Source organism: Hippopotamus amphibius, chromosome 5, assembly GCF_030028045.1.
Source record: "Hippopotamus amphibius kiboko isolate mHipAmp2 chromosome 5, mHipAmp2.hap2, whole genome shotgun sequence".
Lineage (NCBI taxonomy): Eukaryota > Metazoa > Chordata > Mammalia > Artiodactyla > Hippopotamidae > Hippopotamus > Hippopotamus amphibius.
In genome coordinates, this window is record NC_080190.1 from 174,314,342 (window position 1) to 174,340,818 (window position 26,477).

General features: G+C 63.7%; 3 protein-coding genes across 11 annotated transcripts in view; 1 reads left to right on the forward strand and 2 right to left on the reverse strand.

The window, feature by feature from the left end:
* The window catches only part of ADCK5 (aarF domain containing kinase 5), a 16,534-nt gene extending 15,982 nt beyond the window's left edge, over nt 1-552 (forward strand). For 8 of the 9 annotated variants that reach the window (XM_057736790.1, XM_057736795.1, XM_057736792.1 and 5 more), the window contains 2 exons: nt 53-169; nt 266-552. In XM_057736790.1, coding sequence (XP_057592773.1) covers nt 53-169; nt 266-371 — 223 coding nt within the window. In that variant the 3' untranslated portion in view covers nt 372-552. Of the gene's footprint in view, nt 1-52; nt 170-265 lie in introns of those variants that run through there. The other variant, XR_009053979.1, reaches the window with a different exon arrangement.
* On the reverse strand, nt 532-15,259 carry CPSF1 (cleavage and polyadenylation specific factor 1). Its single transcript, XM_057736724.1, has 38 exons — nt 15,101-15,259; nt 14,816-14,974; nt 8,412-8,439; nt 8,179-8,321; nt 8,015-8,095; nt 7,783-7,934; nt 7,551-7,697; nt 7,275-7,414; nt 7,087-7,197; nt 6,919-7,012; nt 6,748-6,835; nt 6,555-6,677; nt 6,421-6,472; nt 6,242-6,336; nt 6,099-6,173; nt 5,931-6,011; nt 5,760-5,849; nt 5,434-5,544; nt 5,215-5,356; nt 4,951-5,129; nt 4,740-4,876; nt 4,478-4,652; nt 4,180-4,386; nt 4,023-4,112; nt 3,794-3,937; nt 3,561-3,713; nt 2,713-2,829; nt 2,535-2,625; nt 2,375-2,459; nt 2,166-2,307; nt 1,932-2,084; nt 1,672-1,848; nt 1,503-1,569; nt 1,386-1,433; nt 1,149-1,304; nt 942-1,071; nt 726-864; nt 532-648 (listed from the first exon to the last, which is right to left on the reverse strand). Exons 2-38 carry the CDS (start codon nt 14,957-14,959, stop codon nt 601-603), a joined length of 4,335 nt encoding a protein of 1,444 aa, XP_057592707.1. The 5' UTR covers nt 14,960-14,974; nt 15,101-15,259; the 3' UTR covers nt 532-600.
* Nucleotides 15,260-19,305: 4,046 nt separating this feature from the next.
* SLC39A4 (solute carrier family 39 member 4) lies at nt 19,306-23,986 on the reverse strand. The gene is given in 13 exon segments (XM_057736766.1): nt 19,306-19,651; nt 19,744-19,931; nt 20,197-20,349; nt 20,472-20,526; nt 20,680-20,808; nt 20,887-21,024; nt 21,196-21,368; nt 21,712-21,883; nt 21,978-22,093; nt 22,209-22,404; nt 22,815-23,099; nt 23,598-23,914; nt 23,917-23,986. Coding segments are annotated over 13 exon segments (2,121 nt in total). The 3' UTR covers nt 19,306-19,522.
* Nucleotides 23,987-26,477: the final 2,491 nt, after the last annotated feature.

Genomic DNA, 26,477 nt, shown 5'->3' on the forward strand with positions numbered 1-26,477 from the left:
GGGGCGGGCCGGGGCTGCGCCGGGCTGACCGCCTGTCCCGCTCTCCGCGCAGCGCCGTACGGGGCTGGAGCCGCCTGGCGGGCGCCACGAGCCAGAGCGTCTACGGCGCCAGCCTCCTGCGCCACGTCAGGGTCGCCTGGGAGACGTTCAAGTTTGAAGCGGCCCTGAGGTGCGCGGGGGTGCGGGTGGGGGGCCCGCAGGGCGGGTGGCCAGGGCCTACGCCCTACCAACCTGCAACCCCTTGACACCTCCCCCCGCCCCCCAGGCTGGAGACCCTGACGATGCGGCTCACTGCCCTCCTGGTTCGAGTCCTGGTCCACCTGGGCCTCATGCCCAAGACCAAGGGGCTGTACGAGTACCTGGAGACCTAAGGACCCCTTGGCAGGAGGACCACAGCGCTCGCCCCACCGCGGGCTGGGGAGCCGGCCAGGGCGGAGGCACGGATGACCAAGACCGGGGGGTGTTGGGGGTGACTGTGGCCTGGCGTTGGGGGACACCCTGGGGCCCTGCAATGACCACACGCTCTTCTCAAATTAAACAAGTGTTTTTCTTCGTGTTTTGTACAAAAAGGGGGTGGGGGACGTGGCAGTGTCCAGGGGTCTAGAAGTGGGCCGTGACTCGGTCCGTCTCCAGCAGGTCGTCCAGGATCTGTGGGGAGAGGGCTGGGTGAGGGCGGGGCGGGGGCGGGGCGGAGTGGGGCGGGGGCGGGGCCGGGCGGGGCTCACGATGTCCGGCGTGGTGCCGATCTTCTTGGCCAGCTCGCCGCGCTCCATGGTGCTCAGGTACAGGTAGCGGTTGAGCAGCTCCCCGTCCAGGACGTTGCGCACCGCGTTCTGCAGGACGCGCCGGTCCACGTGCAGCATGCTGGGGGGAGGCGCGCGGGCCGTGAGGGGGCGGGACGGGCTGGGGGGGGCGGGGGGCGGTGGGGGGGGGCAGCTCACCGGAAGGCACGCGGGTTGAGGCCGGCGTGGTGGGGCAGCATGGTAGTGAGCGCGTTCTGCAGCATCAGCAGCCGCCGGTAGGTCTTCTCCTGCATGGGCAGCAGGAGCCCGATGCCACCGTCCAGCGTGGCTGAGAGGGACACGACGTGAGCCCGGCCGACCTCCCCACCCCCCACTGCCGCCTCACCCCGTCCGCCCCGCACTCACCAAACCACGTGATGTGCTTGTTCTCCCACACGACGGACTTCTTGCTGGGCCCCTCGGCAGCGCCCCGGCACGGGGTCCTCCAGAAGGTGTTCACGTGGGCACCCACGTGGAAGTCTGCCCGGCGCAGCAGCCGCATGCCCCCGAAGCTCTCCTTGGCTGGGCCAGAAGGACCTCAGGTCACTGCCCGCCCGGCCCCCGGCCAACCCCCTGCCCAGCAGACGAGGAGGGAGCACTCACCTTCTGGCAGGTACATGTAGACCATGAGGTTGCGGTCACGGTCGGACACTAGGAAGCAAAGCCCAAGTCAGCCCCAGCCCAGTCCCAGGGACCCCAGGCCCCAGCCCCCCTGCGCACCCAGGAAGCCCAGCTGTGCGTTGTCCACCATGAAGTCCACGCTGTACACCTCCAGGGGTTTGGCGTCCTGAGGACGGGAGAGCAGGGGAGGAGGGTGTCAGGGCGGGCGTGGGGCTAGGGCCCCCCCGCACCCCCCCCCCCCCCCGGCCCCATCCCCGCCCCGCAGTACCCGGGACACGAGGCTCAGCGTCTTGCTTTCCTCCTGGTAGCGCAGCAGGGAGATGCTCTTCATGACGTCGGCGGCCAGGATGAAGTTCTTGACACTGATCATCTGGTGGATGTAGAGCTGCGTGTCGATGAACGCCATGCCCGTCAGCTCGCTGGCCCTCAGGCTCCACAGGAAGATCTGGGGGGGGCGGGGGGAGGTGAGTGGGGGGCGGGGGGAGGTGAGTGGGGGGCGGGTGCTGCGGTGGGCGGAGAGGGGCACACCTTCTGGCCGATGGCCGACACCAGGTGGCCATTGCAGTGGCACAGGGCGGTCACGGGCCCCTTCTGCTCCTTCTCGTACAGGACCTTGAACTTGTTCTTGGTCAGGGGCTGGCCCGGCTCAGGCACCACCTCGATCACATCCATGATGAGGATCTGTCAGGGAAGGCGGGCTGGTGATGCATGGGGGCCGCTGGGCACCGCGTGCCCCCCACCTCCCCCCCGCCAGCCACGTACCCGTCCTCGGCACGTGACCTCCTCCCCTTGCATGAGGCAGGTCCCCGCGGCCACGTAGCCCTTGAGGCCGGACACGGTCTCCTCGCTGCGCAGCGACACCGTCTTCATGCAGGTCACGTGCTCCCACTCCTCCAGCTCAACCCTGCGCAAGCCCGGGTCAGGACACCAGCCCGGCACCGCCGCCAGCCCCGACCCGGGCCCCGCCTCACCTGGCGTTGGGGATGGCCTCCCAGCTGACCGGGGAGATGAGCTGGATGGAGAAGGCCTCCTGCTGAGGGTGGATGTAACGGTCATCTGCAGGGACAGAGGGGTGACTGACGGTCAGGCAGGGTGGCCCTGAGGACGGGCCCAGCCAGGGGCGCCTCCCACCTCTCTCGATGGTCTCGAACTCCTTCTCCTCGCCCGTCATGCGTGGGATGCGCGTGCACGGCGTGTTGGTGCTGGTGGCAACAGCGTACACCTGGGGGGGGTGGAGGGTGTCACACGCCAGAGGCCAGGCCCCAAAGGTCCCCGGCCCGGGGGGGTGGGGGTGGGGAGGCGGTCAGACCTTGGACTCCACGTGGTAAGCCACATAGTGGGCTGTACAGCGCAGCGGGATCTTCCTGACGGGCCACGGCGCGTCGTAGGACAAGTAGGCAGGCAAGACACTGATCCGCAGCTCGCCCTGGGCGGGGCCGGGGGTCAGCAGGCCTGGCACCCACCAGAGGCCAAGCCGACAGACCCAGGCCGCCAAGCCCTCCCTTGCATCCGCCCTCAGCTCTGCTAGAACAGGCAGTGAGGGACCCCCGTGTCCCGACAAGGCCTGGGAGAGGCCACGGCCTGCCGTCCTGTGCTTCCCGTCCCTTCAACCCAGGCTCGTCCGGGGCCGGAGCGCTGGCCACAGCTGTGGTCTGGGCCAGGGCAAGGGAGGAGCCAGGCTCAGGGGAGCTGGAGGCTGCAGGCAAAGGGTGGGCCGCGCACACACAGGCCAGGCCAGGGGTCTGCACAGACAGGCACGGGTGCCCTGCTGGAGCCCCGAGCCACTCTCCGCACACAGCCCGTGAAGCCCCTGCCACGTCACCATCACCGAGTCCTCAGAGCGGCCCACAGCCGGTCACTGCTGTCATCTTGGGGACAGGTGAGGGAACTCAGGTTCAGAGAGGGTGAGCATCTCGCCCACGCACACAGCTTCTAAGGGGCGGAGCTGGGGTCCAAGCCAGGACAGCTGCACCCTGGCTGCCCAGGCGGTGCTCTTGTGGGCCACAGCCTCCACTCCCAACTTCCCCATCCTTGGCCTTGGCTCCCGGCCTCCTCTGGACATCCCCGACTCTCCACTCGAGGGTGCCCGCGTCCCCTGGTCCCACCCAGGCGGCACAGGTGAGCGCTGCAGAGCTGGGCCGCCTGGGGTCTCCTTACCTGTCTGTTGAAGTACAGGAAGCCGCGGGGGCAGTTGACGTTGTGGAACGGGGCGAAGGAGTCGATGGGGCCGTCGATGCCCATGGGGTGCAGCCGCAGGGCCCCTCGGCCGGTCACCAGAAGCCAGTGGGGCGAGGGGCCGCAGATGAACACCTGGGGGCGGGCAGTGTGAGGAGGCAGCTGGGCGCGGCCCCACCTGCCCCACCCCAGCTCCCGTGGCGCCGGCGGCCTACCCCAGAGTAGCCATAAATGTCCTCGAAATAACGGAACCGTGCCACGCGGCCCCGGGCCCCAGCGCCCTCCTCGGCACTGCCACCTTCCGCCTTCTTCTTGGACGGCTTTGGCTTCTTCTCTCGGAAGTTGATGTTGTGCGGGACCTGGGGGGGCTGCTGTGAGGGCCAGGTCCTCCCCCCAACCCCGCTCCCTATCCAGCCTACACCCAGCACGGCCCAGACACCGCACCTTCTTGAAGCGAACTTTGAGGTTCCCCTGGCCAAGCTGTGAGTCGTGGGGGAAGGCCTCGTAAATGAGCAGCTCCTGATCCACGTGCACCTGGGGACACGGAGGGTGTCAGGGGCGGGGGCTGTACGGGGCCGGGGGCAGGCAGAGCCACACTCACCAGCAAGTAGGGCCTGCGCTGGCGGCTCCCCAGCGCCACCAGCAGCACCTCCTTGACGAGGGGCAGCTCGCCCTGGCGAGTGGCCTCCTCCTTCCGGGCCTCGCCCTGGGTGGTGGGCTGACCGAAGGAGCTGTCCACCAGCACCCGCTGCCCCACGGGGAAGTTCTTCACCAGGAACACCAGCCGCCAGTCGGGAAGCTGGTAGATCTGCGGGGCAGAGGCAGCCGTGGGGGGGTGGGGCTGGGGCACGGGCACAGGCAGGGGACCGGGGCCGTGCTGGACACGGGTCACCACCCACCTCCATGGTTCCGTTCTCCCGCACCAGCAGGCACCAGTGGGTGGGCTCGGCCCGGAAGGGGGTGGGGTCCCGGTCGGCGGGGGGCTGGCTGCTCCTGCGGGCCTCCTCCTTGCTGGGGCTGAAGAGGGAGCCCGAGTCCCCATAGAGCATCTCCTCCTCATCGTCCACCGTGGGGCTGCGGGCCAGCAGACACGTCTGTCACAGGCAGGGGCCCCAGGGGCCCTGGCCCCGGGCCCGGCCCGCGCCCCAGCCCCCCACACACCTGGTCTCCGAGCCCTGGCCCTCGGCCTCTGAGCTGCTGCGGCCGCCCAGCTCGTCTCGGGCCCCGCCCAGGCGGCTCTCGGTGGTGAACATGCCGCTGACATCCCGGTACACGCAGAGCGCGATCACCTTGGACTGCTGCAGGGAGAGGGGGGCTCAGTGGTGCGGGCGGGCGGGGGTCGCAGGCCCCGGGGGCGGAGGAGGGAGCCTACGTGGTGCAGCGGGGGCTTGTGCAGTGCCAGGCGGTGGTGGCGGCCCCCGTACGAGTCGCTCTTGAGCAGGAACATGGTGACGTGGCCCTCGGCGCTCATGATGACCACGTAGGGGTCGGCCACTGCGCACTGCACGATGGGGGAGCCCAGGTCCACGGGGATGAAGTGTAGCTGGTTCACTGCAGACACAGGCTGGTCAGCGCAGGGCGGTCGGCACGTGCCCACCCTGGACCCCGTCCCGCCTGCCCGCGTGGCCCAGCCCACCTCCTTCCAACAGGCGGATGCCGAGGGGCGACACTTGCACGATGTAGCGGTTGTCCCCGATGTTGCCGGCAAAGACCGTGGGGCCCTGCGTGGCAAAGCCGCTGGTGTCCAGCTCCATGATCTCCTGCCCCGTCTGCAGGATCTGTGGGTGACGGTGGGTGAGGTGCACCCCCCTCACCGGTGGGACCCCTACTCTAGGCTGCCGGGCGGCCCCCTCACCATGGTGGAGTCTTCCCGGCTCAGGATAAGGAACCCGTGTCTCCGCCCATCGTCATCTGCTTCCGGGGCGCTGGGCTCCTGCTCCGCCCCCTCCCCTTTGGGGGTCTCCTCCTGTGAAGGCAGAAGGAGAGCAGGAATCCCACTGCCCCGCCCCAGGTGCTCAGCGCGCCAAGGCAGAGCCAGCCTGTGACCAAGCCCGCCGGAGCTGCACAGCGGAGCCCAGTCCTGGGCCCTGCGGCCTCCAGGCCCCCCACACACAGGCCAGGTGGATGGCAGCGCCAGGCTGCCCGCCCCACCCAGGCTTCGCCAACCTGGGGCGCACCTACCTGCTCCTTACGCACAGGGGCGATGACTGTCCACATGTCATAGCAGCCAGGAAGCTCAAAGGTCGTCACCACCTGGGGCCGGATGCTCTTCTGGAAGGACACATGGGGTGTCGGCAAGCCCCCCCGGGCCCCCCGAGGAGGCGCCGCCCTCACCTCACCGCCCCCACACACCTGCAGCACCGACAGGGCCCCGTTCTTCCCGTAGCCGGAGCACACCACGATCTCCAGGTCTGGCTCAGGACTGTTCTGAAACTGCACGGGGGACGGGGTGGTGAGGACGGGACCCCTCGGGTGTGCAACCTGCCCACCCCCGCGGCCGCCTCACCCCCACGCGGGCACCTCTTCAGAGAGGAAGGCGGGCTCGCCCATGGCAGCATTGGCACAGGGTCCGATGTTGAGGATGCTGTCACACACCTGCAGACAGAGTGGTGGTCAGGCAGGCGGGCCGCCCAGGCGGGGAGACCCCCTGTGCCCAGCCTCACCTCGAAGGAGTAAGTGGCCAGCTGTGTGCCCGACTGGGCCTCGCTGCCATACACCTCAATTTCATCCACCTCGTCCTGCGGCACCGACTTGCCCCCTGCAACACGGGGAAAACCCGCCCTGAGCCCACCTGGTCGCCCAGTCCAGCCCCACCCCTCGGCCCTCACCTGACAGCTCTCACCTGACCAGCCCGCCGCGGCATCCACACGCTTCTTCTTGGAGGGAGGCTCCTCCTGTAAGGCGGGAGGGGCGGTGAGCAGCCCTCCGAGGCCGCCCTGCGTGGGAGGGCAGTGTCCCCACGGGCCCTGCACCCACCTTGTCGGCAGCCTCCCGGGCAGTGCCGGCCGGGGGCTCCTGCAGCTTTTCCGTGTACTTGAGGAGCAGGGAGTTGCCCAGGCGAGAGCCAAGGAACAGATATCCAGGCTCCATGGTGACCATCTGAGGGCAGGACAGGGTTGAGGGCAGGGACGGGCCCAGACCCACGGCCGCCCCCCGAGACCCCACTCACGCTGGTGGTGAGGACGCTGGCGGCGGCCCTGTCGAAGTGGAAGGCGCGGACACTGCGCATGCCGTCCGTGATGAGCGTCAGCACGTAGCTGCCGAGAGAGGGACGCTGAGCGGGGGCGGGGGCACCCCGCGACCCGCGAGGGAGGACGGGCTCCCCACAGGGGAGACTCACATCTCACCGCCCTTGAGGGAGATGACCATCTTGTCATAGGAGATGAAGGCCGCCTGGGCGCAATCCAGGGTGATCCGCACGCCCTCCTGGGTGCCTGTGGGGGGCGTCAGCCAGGCCCAGCAGCCTCCCCCCACCCCCACCCCTCAGCCCTGCTCCCCCAACACTCACGCAGGGGGAAGGCGGTGGTGCCGGCGGTGAGGCTGTTGAGAGCCACGCCGTAGGGGGGGACGCTCTGGTTCAGGTACAGCAGTGAGTTGACGGCAAAGACCACCACCCCACCTGGAGGGGGACACGCTGGTGGGCGGGGCCCAGCACTCTCCACACACCCCCCCCCCCCCCCATCAGCCCCACCTCACCTATGGGCTTGGGCACGGCAAGGGCCTGGGTGCAGTCAAAGGGCAGGCTGGTGAGGGACCAGATGACGGGGTGCACCTTCTGTGTGATGTTCAGCGAGATGGCCACGATGGAGCACGTGTCCTGCCGCACAGCCACCCGCCTAGGGCCACGACACGGGTCAGCCAGGGGCAGGCACAGGACGCGGGTGCCCGCGCCCGCCCCACCCCACGGGCACGCACCCGGCTCCCCCCGCCCTCCCCTGAACAGGCTGCCCTCCTGGCCACGGCCACAGTCACCCAGGCCAAGTCTGGTTGGGCTCGAACAGGATGAGCAGGGTGGGCTCGTAGTAGCCGTGCAGGAACTGCAGGTCCACGATGTTGAGAAGCTTCTCGTCCAGGGCCCGCACGTCGATGATGTAGCTGGGCAGGAAGCTGGACCTCTGCCTGGGGGCGACGGGGCTTCAGCGGGGCAGGGGCGGGGGCGGAGGACCTGGCCTCGGAGGCGCCTCCCCGCCGCCCCGGCACTCACCCCTCACCCACGAGCCCCTCGTGCTCCTCGGCCAGGCTCTCCCTGCGGAAGGGCAGGACCACCAGCCGCGTGCCGTAGATGAGCATGGCCGCGCAGCGCCCGTCGGGGTCCACGCGCACCCGCGGCGTGTGCACGTTCTGCACGAAGCCATCCTGCGGGGAAGGGGCGTCAGGCAGGCCCCGGCAGGGGACCCCAAGCGGAGAGGGGGGGCAGGGGGTGGGGCTAGGCCTACCCGCAGCTCGGGCTCCTCAAAGTAGTGCAGAGACAGGGTCTTGAGGTCGTGGGTGCCTGGGTCGTACTCCACCACCGAGAGCTGGGGGTGGCAGGTCAGAATGGGGCCCACCCACCGCGGCCCCGCAGCCCCACCGCCCCGCCCCCGCCCGCCCCCACTCCCACCTTGGCGTCCTTAAAGCTCAGGAGCAGGGCATCCCGCTTCGCGCCTGCCAGCTGCACGCTGGCCATGGACATGACGTTGCCGAAGAAGGAGAAGGAAGCCACCAGCTCCAGCTTCTCCCGGTGCTCCCGGTGGGCCTTGCCCTCTGCGGAGAGCCAGTGGGTAGGGGTCTGGGCCCCGCACGCCGGCCACACCCCCAGGCTCGCAGCTGGGCAGCCACCCGGCGCTCACCCACCTGTGCTCCTGTCGTTCTTGGTCGGCACCTGGGGGAGGGAGGAGGAGGGAGGGCGGTGAGGGGCCCACCTCATGGAGGGACAGAGGAAAGAAGAGACTCCACCTTCATTACAATTGATTTTCAACGGAAACTTCAGAAGCCAGAGACAGTGCTTTAAAGTGATGAAAGAAAAAAGTCAACCTAGAATTCTAAACCTAGTGAAAATGTTCCTCAAGAAGGAAGCTGAAATAAAAATATTTTCAGACAAACAAAAGCCAAACAAGTTCATCACCAGCAGAAACGCTCTTCAAGAATTACTCAGGGAAGGTCTTCAGGCTGAAGACCCCAGATGACAAAAAAAGACTACAACCTACTGAACAGAATAAGAACCCACGAGCCTGTGATGTTATAAAAAAACAAACGAATACGGGAGAAACGAAAGCCCACCAAGAAAGGAGCAGAGAGGGCGGGAGCAGGAGAAGCACCGCAGCCGTGTCACCGTCACCATGGATACTGACAAGGACAGGCACTGCTGCTGAAATGGGAAGAGGCGGGTCTGAGCAGTGACCTGGCATTCATGGTCTCGAAGTCCCAACACCCCAGTGGGAGAGCGGCTGGCTGCTCACTCCACCAGGCCACCTTCGCCGGCACCCAGGGACCGCGCCGAAGCGTGTCACAGGACACGCAGGCCAGACGTGACCAGCCTGAACGACACCAGCACCAGCGTTCTGATTCAGACCCCTGGCCTGTGGTCCTGCCAGAGACTGTGGTGTTGTGTGGACGCACGTGCCGTGCTGACCTCTAGGAGCCAAGGGGTCCCTGCCTGCAACGTATCCTCCAGGTGCAGGAGGAAAGAGAGACATAAAGCAAAATGTTCACATTTGGGACTCCAGGCGAGGGTACACAGGAAATCTTTGGGCTTTTGCAACTCTTCTGTGTCTGAAATTATGGAAAACCCACATGCTAATACCAAAATAACGTTCCACAGGGCTTCTAACACACGTCGGAGCAAAACCTGTGAGGACGGAGCTGGCGAGGGGGCCAGGAGGGTGCGGGTTACCTGCACTGCGCGCTGCGCCCCAGCCGGCCGCAGGGAACCACCACCTGCTGCGACCTCGACTATCACTACTCAGAGAAGAGTACAGAATGTGCAACAGAAAAGAGAAAATGGGACAAAACACCCGATTAACCCAAAACAAAGCAGGAAAGGGAGGAGGGAGAATAAAGGAGCAACAAACAGGAAGCAGTCGAGCAGGGCCCCCGGCACACTGTGCTGCAGAACCTGCCCGCCACCTCAGGGGGCACCGGCTGAGCCCTGGCCCGGGAGATCCCACGCGCCGCGGAGCACCTAAGCCTGCGAGCCGCAACTACTGAGCCCACGTGCCACAACTACTGAAGCCCATGTGCCTAGAGCCCGCGCTCTGCAACAAGAGAAGCCACCGCAATGAGGAGCCCGCGCACCACAAGGAAGAGTAGCCCCCGCTCGCCACAACTAGAGAAAGCCCATGTGCAGCAACGAAGACCCAACACAGCCAATAAATTAATTAATTAATTACTTTTTAAAAATCTTTACATTGGTTTAAAAAAAAATAGAGCAAGATGGTGATTCAAATCCAACTACACAAGAAACTACCTTAAATGTAAATAAACCAAACACTCTGACTAGGAGACAAAAACCGTCAGAATAGGGCTTCCTAGGTGGTGCAGTGGTTGAGAATCCGCCTGCCAATGCAGAGGACACGGGTTTGATCCCTGCTCCAGGAAGATCCCACATGCCACGGAGCAACTAAGCCCGTGTGCCAAAAAAAAAAAAAAAAAAAACTGTCAGAATAATAAATAACACCCAACCATTTGCTATTGACTCACTTTAAATATAACGACACAGATTTTAAAAAGACATTCTATGCAAGGACTTAAGAAAAAGAAAGAAAGCTAGGGTAGCCACCTTACTATTGGACAAAAAGTATTAGAGATAAAGAGGGACGTTTCATGACAAAAGGGTCAATTCAAAAGTGACTTTTAACCCTGTCTTGTATTACCTAATAATGTAGCTTTCTCTCTCACACACCCACACACACACACACACACAATTCTTGATGACTCTACAGGGCAAGTGGCCCGTCTTGTGCATCTTCAAAATTATACGTTCTTGATTTTTGGCTCTTCCATGTAAACCTAACAATAAACCTTATTGGAACTTTGAGGAAAAGGACATAATTCTTGGATTAATTTGGAGAAAGTCTGACATCTCTACAATATCGAGCCTTCCCATCCACCACACGTTTTCTATTTACTTGGGCCTGTCAGTTTCGAGAACGTGCTATACATTTTCTTTCCTCCCAGAGGTCACAGCTGCCCTGCCCTGCAAAGCAGCACAACCCAGCACTCATGCAGCTGCCTGGGGTCTGCTCCCCCCAGGACTGAGAGACCAGGCACAGTCCCACCCTCAGCATCTGCTCCCCACTCTCTCCTTCCCTCCTGTCACCACTGCAGCCCCTGCACTTGCACTTGATTCCCTGGGGCAAACTGAAGACAGCCTCCAGAGGGTGACAAAAGGGACGCTGTGTCCCCAGGGTCTGGGCCTGGCCACTTCTCTCTGCATAAGAAGCTCAACTACATGAGATGGAGCTATATGTAATGAGGTGGATAGAACTACAATCTGTCATACAGAGTGAAGTAAGTCAGAAAGAGGAGGACAAATATTGTATGCTAACTCACATATACGGAATCTAAAAATGGTACTGATGAACTCAGTGACAAGAACAAGGACGCAGATACAGAGAATGGACTGGGGAACTCGAGGTATGGGAGGGGGCGGGGGGTGAAGGGGAAACTGAGATGAAGCGAGAGAGTAGCACAGACATATATATAGTACCAACAGTAAAACAGTCAGTGGGAAGTTGTTGTATAACAAAGGGAGTCCAACTCGAGGATGGAAGATGCCTTAGAGGACTGGGGCGGGGAGGGTGGGGGGGACTCGGGCGGGGGGGCGTCAAGGAAGGGAGGGAATACGGGGATATGTGTATAAAAACAGATGATTGAACCTGGTGTACCCCCCAAAAAAAATAATAAAAAAATAAAAAGAAGCTCAACTACCTGGAGGTCACCTGCCACGAAAACCAGGCCAGCCACATGGAGAGAGAGGGGAGAGGCATGCCCTTTGAGTCACGCAGACAAGGCCCAGACCTTCCAGAGCAGAGGTCAGATGTCCCCAGGGTCCCTGCTGTGCCGTCCAAGCTCCCGGCCACCCACAGGTGTGTGCCACCCTGGTGACAGTGCTGTGCTGTCTGCAGGTCCAGGGCAGGCTGTGCCGGGGGCCCTGCGCAGGCGGCTCCTTCCCTTCGGAGCAAAATGTGCCGTCTCGCTCACCTTAAAACCCCACTTTTCCTCCTGGTTCCTGCTCCACTCTTTCGCTCCCCTTTGCGCACATCTCCCCCAGAAGCTGTCTCTTGTCCACTGGCACTGACGCGCCTCCTGCACTGGGCTCTTGGCCTCACCAGCCTGCACCCCTGCCCGCAACCAGACTTCCACGTGGGGGTCACCAGGAGCCTCCAGGTCTCGGGACCCACCTGAGGCTCAGAAACATGAGAACAGCAGCAGGCCCCCAAGCACGGCCCTCCCTCAGCCACCAGAACACTCTCCGGCTTTGCTGCCCCCTCCCTGGCCATGCTGCCCCCCTCGTCCACGGCCTCGTCTCTTCTTCCGAACCCCGTGATGCTGGGGCGCCGCAGCACCATCTTCGGGGCGACCCCAACCAGCCCCTGCACCTAAGCTGCACCCCCAGGCTCCAGCCCCCAGCCCGTCCTGGACACGCGCTGTGGCGTCAGCTCCTCAAAATGCCTGTGGTGGCCACTGTGCAAGGTGGCCCCAGTGACTCTGTGAGCGGGCCCTGCCACCGTGCCAGGCTTGGTCCACGTGGCCGTGACCCCTTCCAGATCAGGTTACAAAAGACACCCCGCAGGGCTCCCAGCCCTCTTCCTGGGGGAGGCTGCGTGCGGTGAGCAGGCCACACAGGGAGGAACGGACGTCTCAAAAGAAAGCAGAGCCCACGACCCGGTGTGGCCTTCAGAGGACAGCAGCCTGGAGAGACCCTGACGGCCACTCCCAGCCCCAGCTCGAGACACCATGAGGCGATGACACTGTTTCAAGCTGCCGAGCTTCAGGGGAACTTGTGATGCAGCAACCACGTCCAAGTGAGCTCCTGCCCGGGTGCTCACCCCTCCCCACAGCCTCCTCCCGTCCCCGTCGGGGGCCAGCAACTCCGCCCTGCAGCTGCTCAGACAGAAATTCCAGCGCAGGCAAAGCCTCGGCGTCGCCCTGGGCTCCTCTCCCTTGCCTGCCCCACATCCCGTCCATCCAGACCCCACCACTCCCTGCAGCGCCCGCTGCTCCCGGCCTCTCGGCACTGCCACTGCATCCCCCAGCACCTCCCGCTGTCTCCGCAACACAGCACCCACAGTGACCCTGGGAGACACACGTCCGGTCAGCTCCCTCCTCCGCCCAAACGTAACTCCCCACCTGCCTTGAGTCACCACTCGGGCCCCACGGTGGCCCAGATGCCCCACCCCGGGCCCTTTACCCCTCTGACCCTCTGCTCTCGCACTCACTCCCCGCTCCCTCTTGGCCTCTGGGCTGGTTCTGGAACTCCAGCCCTTACTGCGCTGGGACCCCCACTCTGCCTGGAAGCTCTTCTCCCCACACCCTCCTCCTCACCCACTCAAATCTCACCTTTCCAAGGAGGTGAGCTTTAGGCCATGCCTGGCTCCCCACGCCCTCATCCCATCCTGTTGGTGTGCACACACCAGCACGTCCACCTCCAGCACGTGCTGTCCTGGCAGCGGGTGGTCCCCCCAACCAGAACCAGAGCGCCGGGAGAGTGGCTGCTCCGAGGCGGTGCTCACCAACCCCTCCCAAGATGCCCAGCCCAAGCAGCCTCTTAACAGGTAACCACCAGAGAGACAAATGAGGGACCGCCGGGGGCTGTGAACCCATCTGTAAAAAACATAATGATGTAAGAATATCCAATCTGTCTCTGGAAGCTGGCTAAAAACCATTCTCAGATTTAGTCAACGCAGCGAAGATGCTCTCACTCAATGGGGAACTATGTATATTTGTTTACAAAATTTCTTTTCCAGTTTTCACTGAAATTGTGACAAAAGGCAAATAAATACTGACCTCAAAACTGCTGTATCGCAAAAGCTTAAGCCAAGATGTTTAAATGACATGTATCCAGTCACAAAGCTCTCAGCGTGCGTCACATCCTCCTGATTCTGCTTGCATCATCACGTGTGTGTAACAGTACACACATTTAACACAAAACAAACCCGTGTTCTGGGGTAGGTGCCCAGGAAGGCGGCCCCCTCCTGGATGCCCTGTGACCTTCTCTGCCTGCTGCCCAAGCCCCTGCTCAGAACCCAACCCTGTGAATGACAAGCCCTCCCCCACCCGATGCACCCTGCACCCCAGTCCAACCCCACACACCCTCCCCACCCTCAGTTGCTTCTGGCCTGCACGCAGGCCTTCCTTCTGCCTGGAACCTACCCCCTCCCCATCCTTGCGCCTGGCTTTTACTCCCCCGTCAGGAACAGATGACGGCGCTTCCCTGGTGGTGCAGTGGTTAAGAATTGCCTGCCAGTGCAGGGGACACGGGTTGAGCCCTGGTCCGGGAAGATCCCACATGCTGCGGAGGAACTAAGCCCGTGCGCCACAACTACTGAAGCCTGAATGCCTAGAGCCCGTGTGCTCAGCAGTAAGAAAAGCCACTGCAATGAGAAACCCGCACAAAGCAACCAAGAATCGCCCCGCTCACCACAACTAGAGAAAGCCCGCGCGCAGCAATGAGGACCCAACGCAGCCAATAAAAAAATAAATAATAAAATAAACCTTAGAAAACAAACAAACAAAAAACCAGCTGAGAAGCCGCCTCTTGCGCGCCCCCCGGACCAAACCTCACACCTCCAGTACCCGAAGCAATGGGCTCATCACACTTTACTGACTTGCACCCACACCTCCACCCAGCCTCGCTCCCTTTGCCAGGAAAGTTCCTCCCCCAACAAATTCCTACTCTGCCTAAAGGAGGCTCCTCTGGTCACCCGTTCCCGCCTCTCGTGTGCTCAGCTGCCCTTGCTACCGGCCGCCGCGCGTGGGCAGGTGTGCTCGCACGTGTGTGCCTGGTCAGCAGGCGTCCCGCTGCCCCGCGTGTCTGCAGGTTCTGTTCACCGCCGTATCGCTACCAGCCAGCACACGGCAGGCGGCCACGTAACTGGCTGGAGAAAGCGACAGGGAAAACGAGCCGCCGGGGCGGCGGCCGAGCCCGGCAGGAGCGGGGAGAGGCGCGGCCGCGGACAGGACCGGCTCCGGGCACAGCCGCCCCCCGGCCCGTCCGGCCCGCTCGGCGGGGCTGCGGCCGCGGCGCGCCCACCCACCTCGGCGTCGCGGTTGAGGCGGTACACGTAGAGCTGCGAGGTCCCGGCCACCACGAGGCTGCGCTCGCTGTTGTTGAAGAAGTTGCAGTACATGGAGAACTCCAGGCCGGTGGGCGGGTGCGCCTGCTTGTACACGGCGTACATGGCGCCGAGCCCGGGCTGCAGGGGGCCGGAGGCGACAGGGTGAGCGCGGCCGCCGGCGTACGACCCCGGGCCCGCCCGCGCCCGCCGCCCGCCGCCCGCCGCCCGCCGCCCGCCGCCCGCCGCCCGCCGCCCGCCGCCCACCTGGCAGTTGGGACCCGCTGGCGGGGGACCGGTGCGGCGGCGAACACGGCCCGGCCGGGCCCGGAAGCCGCGCGCCGAAGGTCCGGGCTCCTGCGCCTGCGCAGCGCCGCCGGCGCCCCGCGGCTGCGGGGACGAGCGCGACCCCTGGTGGTCCGGGGCGGCCTCGCGGCTCCGCGCGCAGAGCCCGGAAGGCCGAGCTCGCCCGAGACGCAGGGTCCCGCCGCGGGCGGACGCGCAGGCGGGCGGACGCGCAGGCGGGCGGAGGCGGCTCAGCGCCCTGCGCGCCCCGGGACCCCGGGGTGCGGTCACCGCCGAGGGTCTCGCCCGCACGAAGAGGCGAGGTCTCAGGCGCCCTGCGCGGTCAGGCGAGCCTCGCGGAGCGGAGGCCGGGCGGCAGAGACCCCCGCGCGCAGACGCGCGGCAGGAGGCGCCCCGGCGGTGCCGCCGGTGCCCAGGCGTCGGGAGAGCCGCCTGGAGGGGCCCGCCCGTCCCTGCCGTGCCCCCCGCCACCCAGCGCGCGCTCCCGCCGCCCGGCCCGGCCCCTCGACGAGCCCTTCCCGCCCGCCTTGCCCACGGTTCCCTCCCCGGGCCTGGCACAGCTGCCCACTTCAAGGGCCCTGGAGCCGCGACCGCGCTCAGCGGAGCCGTCCTCTCCTCGCTTGGCGGGGACTCGCCCTGGCGGCCGCGCACGGGTCTGGGGTTTAGAAACAGATTTTTTCTGGGATTTTTTGGTTGCTTGCTTTCTGTTTTGGCCGCGTCGTGCGGCCTGCGGGATTTTAGTTCCCCCACCAAGGATCAGCCTGTGCCCCCCAAGCCCTGGACCGCCAGGGAATTCCCAAGAAACGGAATCTTAAGAAATAAAACAGGAAAGTATAGTCACACCCAAGAAAATGGCATAGAAATATGCGTTCCTGCGGCTCCCAGATCTGCCCCCTTTCTCACGTCAGCAACAAGTCTTCAAATCTAGACCCTGGAGCGGGGGACAAAGGGGTCACTTGGATGCCAGGGCGGGTGTGTGACCCCTGAGGAACACCAAGCCCCTTTAAGAGTCACAACAAAACTGAACCCTGTAAAGAGGGGTGGGCTGGGGCAGAGATTACCCTGGGCAGGACAGAACACACCGAGCCCCTTTTTCTAGGAGCCCGGGGCCTGTTTCCTAGAATTCCTGAGATGTGTAACTGTGTCAGCTGAGCTTCTGTGAGGAGCCTGCCTTCAGATTTGTTGGTGTGTGTAATGTATTTATATGTATTTGTAAATGTGATAGAAGTCTTCCGGGAGTGGGGAGCCGCTGCTATTCTCCCCACTCAAGCCCATTCTTGCTGTAGCAAAATAAGCCCCCTCCTCCTCTTCTGCCTTCAGGCCTCCTATTTAGACATAGCCCCCCTGGTGGGCTGGTTTAAGGCAGTTTGAGTATTGAGATCAGGTACCAGTGAAGAATCACCACTTATCTGGATCCCTTGTAAACCATTATTTGATTTTTCATCCCAGTGTAATTACTTTATCCCTTGCTTTTTTTCTTTTTCTTCTTTTTTTGGTAACTTCATTTTTCAGGAAACTTTTTAAAAATTATTTATTGGCTGCGTTGGGTCTTCGCTGCTGCACATGGGCTTTCTCTAGTTGTGGCGAGCGGGGCTACTCTTCACTGTGGTACGCAGGCTCCTCATTGCGGTGGCTTCTCTTGTTGCAGAGCACGGGCTCTAGGCATGTGGGCTTCAGTAGTTGTGGCACATGGGCTCAATAGTTGTGGCGCACGGGCTTAGTTGCTCTGCGGCACGTGGGATCTTCCTGGACCAGGGCTGGAACCCATGTCTCCTGCATTGGCAGGTGGATTCTTAACAACTGTGCCACCTAGGAAGTACCTATCCCTTGCTTTTTGAGAAACTGGTCCTTTTGTCATTGGTGATGTTCCCCTCCCTCCAAATCTTGATCTGGGAATAGCAGAGATATATCCCTGGCCCCCCCACCCAAGAAAAAGTGACACCCGTTTGTCTCCATACAGAGCAGGGGCTTCTGCTTCTGGTCTAGTCTTGCCTCTAGAGACTTGCCTTCCTCTGACCATTTTTAAAATAATCTGAATTTGTGTTCAGAGGTATACAGCCCATCAGGTCCTCTTTTAAAAACTCAAAGATATGCTTTCATCTCAGTGAGAGCATGTCTCTGACCAAAGTCTCCTCTGTGCCAGTCGTCCTGAACCAGGTGGGCGACTGTTTCAGAGGTTTTCTCTTTTGCCCAAACTCCACCTAATAAAGTTCTGATAGAACAAAAAAAAAAAAAGTCATTACAAAAGCTGTAGCCAGGGCCACCCTGAGACGTGCTAGAAGAGGGAGGAGGGGCACAGCTGGGGCTGCAGCCAGAACACTAACTCTCCTTATCCAAGTCGGATGGGCACAGCCATGGCACCCACACCACAGGGAATCTGTGATGGATAAACAGTTCAGTGACCAGAGGACCCTCAGACTCGAGCCTGCCATGCGGCAAAGGCTCTAACAAAGGAATAAGAGTTTGTTGTGGGAGAGAGGTGGTCAGTGCAGAGAGAGCCAGAGATACTGAAGGAGTACAGTCCTGGGAAGAGAAGCAGCGGGCAGGATACAGCTCCATGCCAGTCAGAGAGGAGGAGAAGGTGGGCAGAGGGGCTGGGAGGTTGCAGGGCTGCCAGTGGGAAAGCAGACGTGGGCCTGCCTGGTGGATATACTTCTTCAAGGGGAAATTTAAGGAGGCTGTCAGTGGAAATGGTGGCTTGAAGTTGCTTGAGAGGGACAGGGATGAGATGGAAGATGGTCCAAGGCTGGGGGAGGGGGGCAGGGGGGGTGTGGGCGGTGTGATGGGGCTGCCAGTACAAGACCTGGCAGCTTCAGACGCTCAGATCCACCACTCAGGAGGCCTTGCCCTGCAGAAGCCAGCATAATTTTCCCCAGCCCCTGCAGCTTGGGCTCCGTGGCTAGTGGGCCGCACCCTTGATATTTCCCTGGGGCGGCACTGCGCTGGGAGCTGGTGGTTTTCTGCATCTTCCCATCAGTCCAGGAGGCCATCTCTGCGTGCTCGGTACTGTGGGCTGGGTTTAAGAGGCAGGTGGCAGTGCTCAGACTTCTCTCGCAGGGTTAGTGGAGGTTCTTGAAGAATCAGTATCTCATGGAGAGGCTGGGGCATCTGGCCACCTGTGTCAAGTCAGAGAGCTTTCCGACATTGTCTTTCCTGCCCATTTGCCTCAGATTCCTGGCAGGTGGCAGCTACCTCCCTCCCACACAAGTGGGTCCAGTGGAGCGTAAGACTGACTGCCATTCTCCTGCTATTGTGCCTGTGGTATTGGGTGAACAACAGGCTGAATCTCATGTCCCCTGGGCCCTTATGCCTTTCGCTCTTTCCTCCTACCTCCTCTCGGCTGCCTGGAGCGTGCATTTGATGGTTAGAGAGCTCTGGCAGCCATTTTGAACCATGATGGCTATTATGGGTTAAATTGTGTCCCTGCAAAAGATTTGTTGAAAACTTAACCCCCAGCACCTCAAAATGTGACTTTATATGAAAATAGAATCATTACAGATGGAATTCGTTAAGATGATGTCCCACTGGAGTAGGGTGAGCCAGTAACCCGACATGGCTGATGTCCTTATAAGAAAGAGAGACACACGGGAGAGAAGAAGGCAGAGACGGGTTATGCCGCCACAAGCCAAGGACACCCACAGCCACCAGCAATCAGTAAAAGCTCATGTGACAGATTCTTCCCTACGGACTTCAGAGGAGCACAGCCCGCTGACCCCTTGATTTCAGACTTCTACCTCCAGAACTCTGAGAAAATAAGTTTCTGTTGTCTTAAGGCTCCCAGTTCGTGGTGTGTTGTGCTACAGCCCTAGGAAGCTACCACGCAGGGCCTCTGAGGATGGACACGTCTGCTGAGGACAGTGGAGCAGAGCCAGTAGAGGTCTGGGCCTCACTGACCACGGGCTGCCCCGCACCCTGGTCTGATTATCTCCAGGCCCGTCTTTCATTAGAGAGAATTAAGCCTTCATCTGTGTAAGCTCTGCTGCTTGTTTTGCCTTTCTACCAGGGACTGGACACCAGGGCCTGCCTGTGGCCCACAGACCCTGGCCCATTTCTCTGGCTTTGCTTCCAGTGCACTACAGATGAGGGGACTGAGGCTGGCTACTTGGAGGTCCCTGAGCTCAGCTATCCTGGCTCCTCATCAGGCACCAGGCACTGCTGTCGGGAGAGATGCTGCCCAGTCTGTCAACCTTTCTCGGTGGGAGACCTTTCCCACCCAGCCAGGGGAGCAGGCTGGGCTCCAAGGACACGAATGTCTTTATTGAAGCTGCGTACTGGGCACGGGGGAGGGGGCTCGAAAAAGGCCTGGGGCTCGGTGGCTCTAAGGGGCTGAGATAGCGCAGGGCCAGGAGACAGAGTCGAGGGCCGAGAGTGGGGCGGAGGCTATCAGAGCGTGATGTTGTCCTCATACAGCGACAGCAGCAGCAGGGCGGTCCAGCCGCCCAGCAGGCCCACGTTGTGCAGCAGGAAGAGGAGCCAGGGCCGCCGGTCCCGCTGGTTCAGCATGGCCGGGAGCTGCGGAGGACGTGGGCCCCGGGGCAGAGGTCAGCTCCGAGCTCCCGCTCAGCCCCCGCCCGGGGCAGTCCCCTCCCGCCCGCGGCTCTGACCATGTCGCAGAGCGCCACGTAGAGGAAGAGGCCGGTGGCCACGGCGAGGATCCAGGTCTCGCCGTCTTCGCTGACGCCTACCGCGAGCGCCACGTAGAGGCCGATGAAGGCCGTGAGCCCCGAGGCCAAGTTCAGCAGAAGCGCGTGGCGCACCGACAGCCCCGCGTGCAGCAGGGCCGCGAAGTCCCCTGGGGCGGGCGGGGCGGGGTCAGGCCGAGAGCCCCGAGCGAAACTGACGGGCGGGCCGCCCCCGCAGGCCCCGCCCCGCCCCGCCAACCCCTCCCAACTGCCCCGCCCACCACCCACAGCACCCAGGCAGGCCCCGCCCACCCGGCAGGCCCCGCCCCCGACAGCCTCTCCCAACTGCCCCGCCCACCCACCGCCGCACCCCGGCAGGCCCCGCCCACCACAGGCAGGCCCCGCCCCGCCCCTCGGGAACCCCGCGCGGCTCACCCAGCTCGTGCGGCACTTCGTGGCAGAACACGGCCAGCGAGGTGGCCAGCCCCGTCTTCCAGGAGGACAAGAAGGCTGCGCCCACGGCCAGACCGTCGGCGAAGTTGTGCACGGCGTCGCCCAGCGTGATCACGTAGGGCAGCAGTCTCAGCTCTGCGGGCGCGCGTGGGCATCTGCCTGGTGCTGCACCTCCTCCCCCACCCTGCTCCCGCCGCGCCCGCGCTGCGCACCGAACCCCTGGCCGCAGTGCTTCTGGGGCCTCCCTCAGGGCTCACCTGGGCTCAGCCTCCGGGGCTCCGGGCTCAGCAGCTCGGGGCTCTCCTCTGCCACCTGCGTGTGGGGGGGGGGGAGGGTGCGGAGGTGATGAAGCGTGTGCGGAGCTAGGTCCCCAAATCAGGCCAGGGGCAGAAGCCTTGGAGTGGGGGCTGGGAGTGCAGTCCGGGCGCCGCGTGGGGTGGGGACGTCCAGCCAGGGTCAGCTCACCAGGTCTGCGCGGGAGCCCTCGTGGGGCTGCTTGGGAGGCCGGAGATCGCTCGACGCTAGCTGCAGAGGCATGCCATGGCTGTGGCCGCCGTGACTGTGGCCGTGGCTGCAGTGCCCGTCCTTTGGGTCCTGCCGGAACAGCGTCTCAGGATCCACCAGGCCTCCCCCACCCCTCCCCACACTGTGTCCAGCTCCCATGCACCAAACCTCAGGGTCCAGGGGCAGCAAGAGGTTGAAGAGGCTCTCAAACAGGAAGAAGAGATAAAGGCCACCTAGTGCAGCGAGGAGGCGCCAGGTGGGCTGCAAGCCCAGGCCTTCCCCATCATGCGCGTGCAGCCCCAGCACCTGGGGGGGCAGAGGGCACTGGGCCGGTTGCCTCAGGGCGTCCTCCCCACCCTCAGACAAGGAGATAAGTGTTAGGGGTCAGGGAAGGGTGCCAGGAGGGTGGGCCTGGAAGGAAGCCTGGGTAGGGGAGGCCCTGGTGGGAGAGGGAGGGTCTTGGCGGCTGGGGCCAACCTTAGGCACCAAGTGCAGGAGCGCGTCGCCCGTGAGCGCGCCCACAGCCATGCTCAGGAAGGTCTGGATGATGTAGTGGCTGGCAGCGCTGCATCTCGCACAGGTGAGCAGCAGGAGCCCGAAAATGGAGCAGAGGCAGATGAGCAGTGTGGCCAGGGAGCCGTAGAGGTACCCTGTGGGGGGGCGGGGCATGGTGAGAGCCTGCCTTTCAGCCTCAGCCCCCCCTTCCCCTGCTTCCTGGGGAGGGTGTCCAGGTGGGGTCCAGGAGTGAGCAAGACCCACCAGCGTTGCAGGTGGTCAGGCCTCTGCTCAGCGAGCCCTCTGGCCGTGAAGCCCCATCCTCTTCCCTTCCCTGTTACCCCTCTACTCCGATGGCTCTTTCTCCTCCCAGTCCTGGCCCGGCTCTCCCCACGCCTCCCCAGCCCAGCGGCCACTTCGCTCTCCCTTTCCGGTCCCGCCTCCTTGCTGGCAGCCCCCTGGGCACAGCAGGGCACAGCTGGGGAGGCAGGCACTCACTCTCTGCCTGGCCGAGCTGGTCCTGGGTGGGCTGCTCGGGCGGGCGGCTGCAGGCCCCACTCAGTTGCTGCTGGAGCAGCGCAGGGCTCAGCTGGACCCAGGCCTCCGGTGTCACCCCAGCCTGCTCAGACAGCCCATACACAGCCAGCACATCTCCAGCACTCAGGCATACCTGGGGGCGGGGGGGACAGGCCTGGGGGTCAGGGATGTGAGCAGACCGGTGGGACCCCAGCTTTCTCCAGGACTAGGGCACATGGGCTGCTCACTGTGTCCCACACACTGGAGCTGCTGTTGGGGGCGGCCCCCTTTCCCAGATCGCCGTGGTCACCATGGGGGTCAGTCGCTCTGCCCACCCCCAGGCGCTGCATCAAGGCCTCCAGCTCTGGCAGGGAGGAAAGAATCACAGAGTTTGTGTGGGCTCCAGCCCTGTACTCCCCAGGGGCACGGACGCTGGGGTTCAGGACCCTCCCTGCCCAGCGGCCCAGCTCAGGCCTCACCAGCCAGGGTGATGTTGGGGTTTTCGCTGCTGTGCTGTTGGAACACGTAGTCCACGAAGTACTGGGGGGGCGGTAGGGTTCGGAAGCAGGAGCCGCTCCTGACGTGGTCCAGCAGGGCAGCCAGCACCGGCCCGGGGCTGCCGGGACCCCCCACCCCCGCCGCCTCCTCCAGCAGCTGCGGCAGGTCCACACAAGCCTGGAAGGAGCGGGACCTCAGTCTCACCGGCACTGTGGCCTTCCTGGCCTCTCGCTCTGCCACTGCCCCTGCTGCCCCTGGACCTCACTGACCCCGGATCAGCCTCCTGGGGGCCCCATTTCTTCGTGTTCGCCAAAGACCTGGGCTGGGCCCCTCCCCTCCCTGGGGCCCTGCCTGGTCCCACAGCCCTCCGCCGTCCTAGTCCGGTGGGTCCAGATCCCCACCTTCCCCTCAGGGCCCCTCCCCGCAGCCCTGCCCCGCTCGACGTTGAATGTTCTTTTGTGACCCCCCCCCAGCCAAATGCCCAGAAAGGGTGTGAGGCCCAACCCCCCGAGGAGGAGCCCCCTCCCCTTAATGCCTCTTGGATCCTCCTCCCGCACTGCCCCCAGCCAGCCGGCCTGGGCCCTCACCTCCCCGGAAGTGGACCGGCCAGCGGCCTGGGCCTGAATGCCCTGCAGCAGCCTGGTCAGGCCGGGGGCCAGGGCCTCGGGGCTCTCGAGCAGGGCCAGGAGCCGGTCAGCACGGGAGGCCCAGCGGCCAGCCCGGACATCGGCGCAGGTGCCCTCGGGGTTGCTGAGGTAGAGGACGGCGGCCGCACTGAGGCGGGCAACGTGCCTGGGCTCCAGGGCCGGACCTGAGGGCAGCCCTGGCTTCTCAGGCCTGCCCAGGGCCAGGGCGTCGTCCACAGACAGGCACTGTGGACAGAGAGCGGCGGGCAGGGGCCAGGTGTCTGTGTGGCCCGGGAGCAGCCCCCTTCCCTGCACACGAGGACCACCGTCCTCTCCGTCCACACCCCGTCCTCTGCTCACTCGCGGACTCCTCCCACCATCTCCCCAGCCACGAGACTGCACACACACGCGGGTCCCGCCGTCTCAGGGCCGTTTCTTCCTGGAAGCACTACCACTTTGCTAGCCCGGGGGCTGACAAGGGGTCGGGTGGCGGGGAGCAGCCCTGGGGTCTGGGAACAGTGGGTCCCTACTGCCCCCTCCCTCGCCCCCGCCCCCGCTTGGAGGGCAGGTGGTCTGAACGCAGAGCAGAGGAAGGTGGGCTCGGGGCTGCAGGCAGAGCCCAGGCCCCAGGCCGCCGCAGTCGGCCCGCCTCCTGGAGTTTGCCCGAGCCCTTTGCCGCCGGCCCTCAGGGTGGAGCGGCGGGCTGGGGCCGGGGCCGGGGGACCCATCGGGTGGGGCTGTTACCTTTCCACACGGCCCGTCGGTGCAGTGCACACGGGCCGCCAGTGTATTTAACAGGCCGCCCAGCGCCACGCGGTCCAGAACACCCTGGCCCGAGGACAGCAGGGTCAGCAGGTGGGCAGGTGGGGTCGCCGTCCCAGACGCCGCCAGCGCGGCCAGCAGGGCCACCACAGCCAGCTGCAGCCCCAGCTCGGGCCGGGCCGGGCCAGCCATGCTGTGGCCCCGGGTGCACTGTGCTCCGGGAGGCCGCGCTCGCCTGGGTGGGTGCAGGCCACACGGGCTGCCTGGAGCAGCGCTAGGGCTGGGCTGGGACCCGCCCGCCCTGGAAGGCTCTCCAGGCATTTCCTGCGGGGCTCTGTGATTGGCTGCTGGAGGCGTCGCAGGTTAACCATTCCAGGGCCTCCCCGAACCAGGTGCTGCTGCCCTGGGGGCGAGGCTGGGCCCCTTCTGGACAGGGCGGCCCACTGAGCGGTGGGTCTCGTTACAGAAGGCAAGTTCGTGTGCCTGGCACACCGTGAGGCCAAACAAAACAAAGTGTTGGCTTTTGGAGCAGAGAGAGGGTTTATTTTGGGATCGAGCTGGGAGAATGGGGTGCTTGTGTGTAAAACCCTGAACTCCTGGTGGTTTTGGGGTGTCTTTAATAGGCAAAATTTGGGGGGATGGCTGCAGGGTGAGTGACTTCCTCTTGATTGATTGGTGTGAGGGGCAGGGATGCCCTGGGCTCTCAGCCGTCCGTCTGGGCCTCAGCTTGCAGTCCCGCCTGCACCTGGTGGGGGCCTAAGTTCCGGCAGGAGAGCTCAGAGGGGAGCCAGGACCCTGCCCCGAGGCTGTCGTCCTTGGCGGCTCCTCCTTTGTTTCTGTGACCTCTCCCTTCCCTGATTAGCAAGTGTTTGAACCTGCCCTTTGGAACTCAGGGAAGGTCTCAGGGAGCTGAATGAAGCCTGTTTCCTACAAACAAGAAACGGGGTGGGGGGGGGCGTGGAAAGGATTTATACCAGGAGTGCCCCTCAGGGTCCTGCACAGTTTCAACCACCCCGTCCCCGGTTAAGCTTAAACTTGGCAGAGGAGCTCGGTTTTAGGGGGACTCGGTTTCGGCCTGGGTGTTGCTTCCCAGGGCCCGCTCTCTGGGGGCTGCCGCTGTCGACTTAAAAAAAAAAAGCACAGCATGAGAGCTGCGAGTTGAGTTTATTTGGGGCAACATGAGGACTGCAGCCCGGGAGACAGCATCCCAGAGAGCTCTGAGACACTGCTCCAAAGAGGGGGGGGGGGGGAAGACTAGTGTATACATATTCTTGGTAAAGGAGGAGCACGTGCAGTCAGACACATGTTTCTGTAGGGGGTTTCTGCTCCTCACGAGGAGCAGACGTCACCACGTAGGGATCGAGTGCTTTTCTAGATATGAGGGGATGCAAGGGTTGGGCTCATACAAGCAGCTCCTGAAAACATCTACCTCTCTGAAGACCTGCTCCGCCCGTCCTCCGCAGCACAGGGGGCCCCGTTCCTGGCCTCCACCCTGAACGCCCTTCAGGGCACGTGAAGGTCAGCAGCACAGGCAGACGGCAGGTTCCAATTTGCAGTCGACACCCCCACGCCAAGGCCCCCCCGGGCAGAGGTTCCAGGATGCCTCCGGAGGGCCCCTCATGGCCCTGCCCCACTCCCCGCCCTGTGGCCTCCCGAGCAGCACCCTCCAGCTCAGGCAACTTAGACACCTCCAGAGCCTCTGAGGGCCTCGCTGGGGATGGGGATGTGGGGCCCTCTCTGCCTGGTCCTGAGTCGTGATGGAATTCTGTGTGGAAACTGTTGAGCACCGGGATCTGAGGGAACTGAGATAAGGTTCTGGCTGAGTCACGCTCCCCCCTCTCCACACCCTCCTGGGAAACTCCCCAGGAAACGGCCAAAGCCCCACACAAACAAGAGCCCACAGGAGGCTGGGCCCTCTGCCCGCCCCACCTGGCCCACCCCCCGGGGGGCTGCTAGGCCCCGAGGGCAGAGGACGCGGGAAGGGGCGCTAGGCTCCGGGAAGTGGGCGGGGCACGACTGTGGCTCCCAGCCCCACCCCGCCCCGCCGGCCCCCACACCGGCCTTTGAACCCCTAGGCCTTATCTCTGCCTAGTTGGCAATCTGGGGAAAGGGGCAGACCCCAGGCGGCCGGCCCACACCCCAGCCTGAGCCTCAGGGCAGCCTTGCCTTCTAGAGGGACCCGTGACCCTGACCCTACGAGGCGTTGTTGAGGTGGGGGAGGAGAACCTCCTGGGGAGCTGGGAGCCTAGGCCCCGGGACTCTGGCCCCATCGTCCTGCGCCGCCCAGGGCAGGGCATCAGGCTGAGGGAGGACAGTGGCCTGGGCCCAAGCTCAGGTGTCGCTCCTGCCCCTCCCCCCCGCACATGCTGGATGGCGCCACAGTGTGACCTTGGTGGGTCCTAAAGGGACGTCAGGGAAGGGGGGGGTTGGGAAGAGGCTGCCAGGGCTTCTGATGATTCCTGGACCCCTGGGTCAATGAGGAGGGAAGCTTCACACAGCTGTGAAGACCGTGGGCCAAAACTGGCCTTTTTCCTACCCTACCTTGTCAGGTCTGTGAGGCTGGCTAGAGCTGAGCCTGGGACCAGGCTGCCACCTCAGGTCGTCGACTGCTCAAGGCCCAGTGAGCTTCCAGGAAACGTCCTCAGCCCAGCGTTCAGTCAGCTACCCGGTCCCCTGGTGGAGGCCTGGCACGTGGCTGGCATGCCCTTGGGCCTCAGCACCCCTCTGTGTGGGCCCACGTCTCCCTGCTTCTTGTCCCCCGACCCACTCACCCATGCCCTTCTTCCGAGCCCAGAGCAGCCATAGAGCATGCCATCAACTCGCCTGCACATCTGCCTGTCCCCCACCAGTGCTGGGCTGCCG

Bases quoted from the DNA above. Each gene is read 5' to 3' on its own strand.
- CPSF1 (XM_057736724.1), bottom strand. From the start codon at position 14,959: ATGTACGCCGTGTACAAGCAGGCGCACCCGCCCACCGGCCTGGAGTTC. The intron at 8,322-8,411 runs GTGGGTGAGCGC...GGCTCTCCGCAG, and splicing joins CAAGAACGACAGGAGCACAG to AGGGCAAGGCCCACCGGGAG. The intron at 2,830-3,560 runs GTAAGGAGACCC...GGCCCCGCCCAG, and splicing joins TCCTGTACTTCAACAGACAG to GGCGAGCTGCGGATCAGTGT.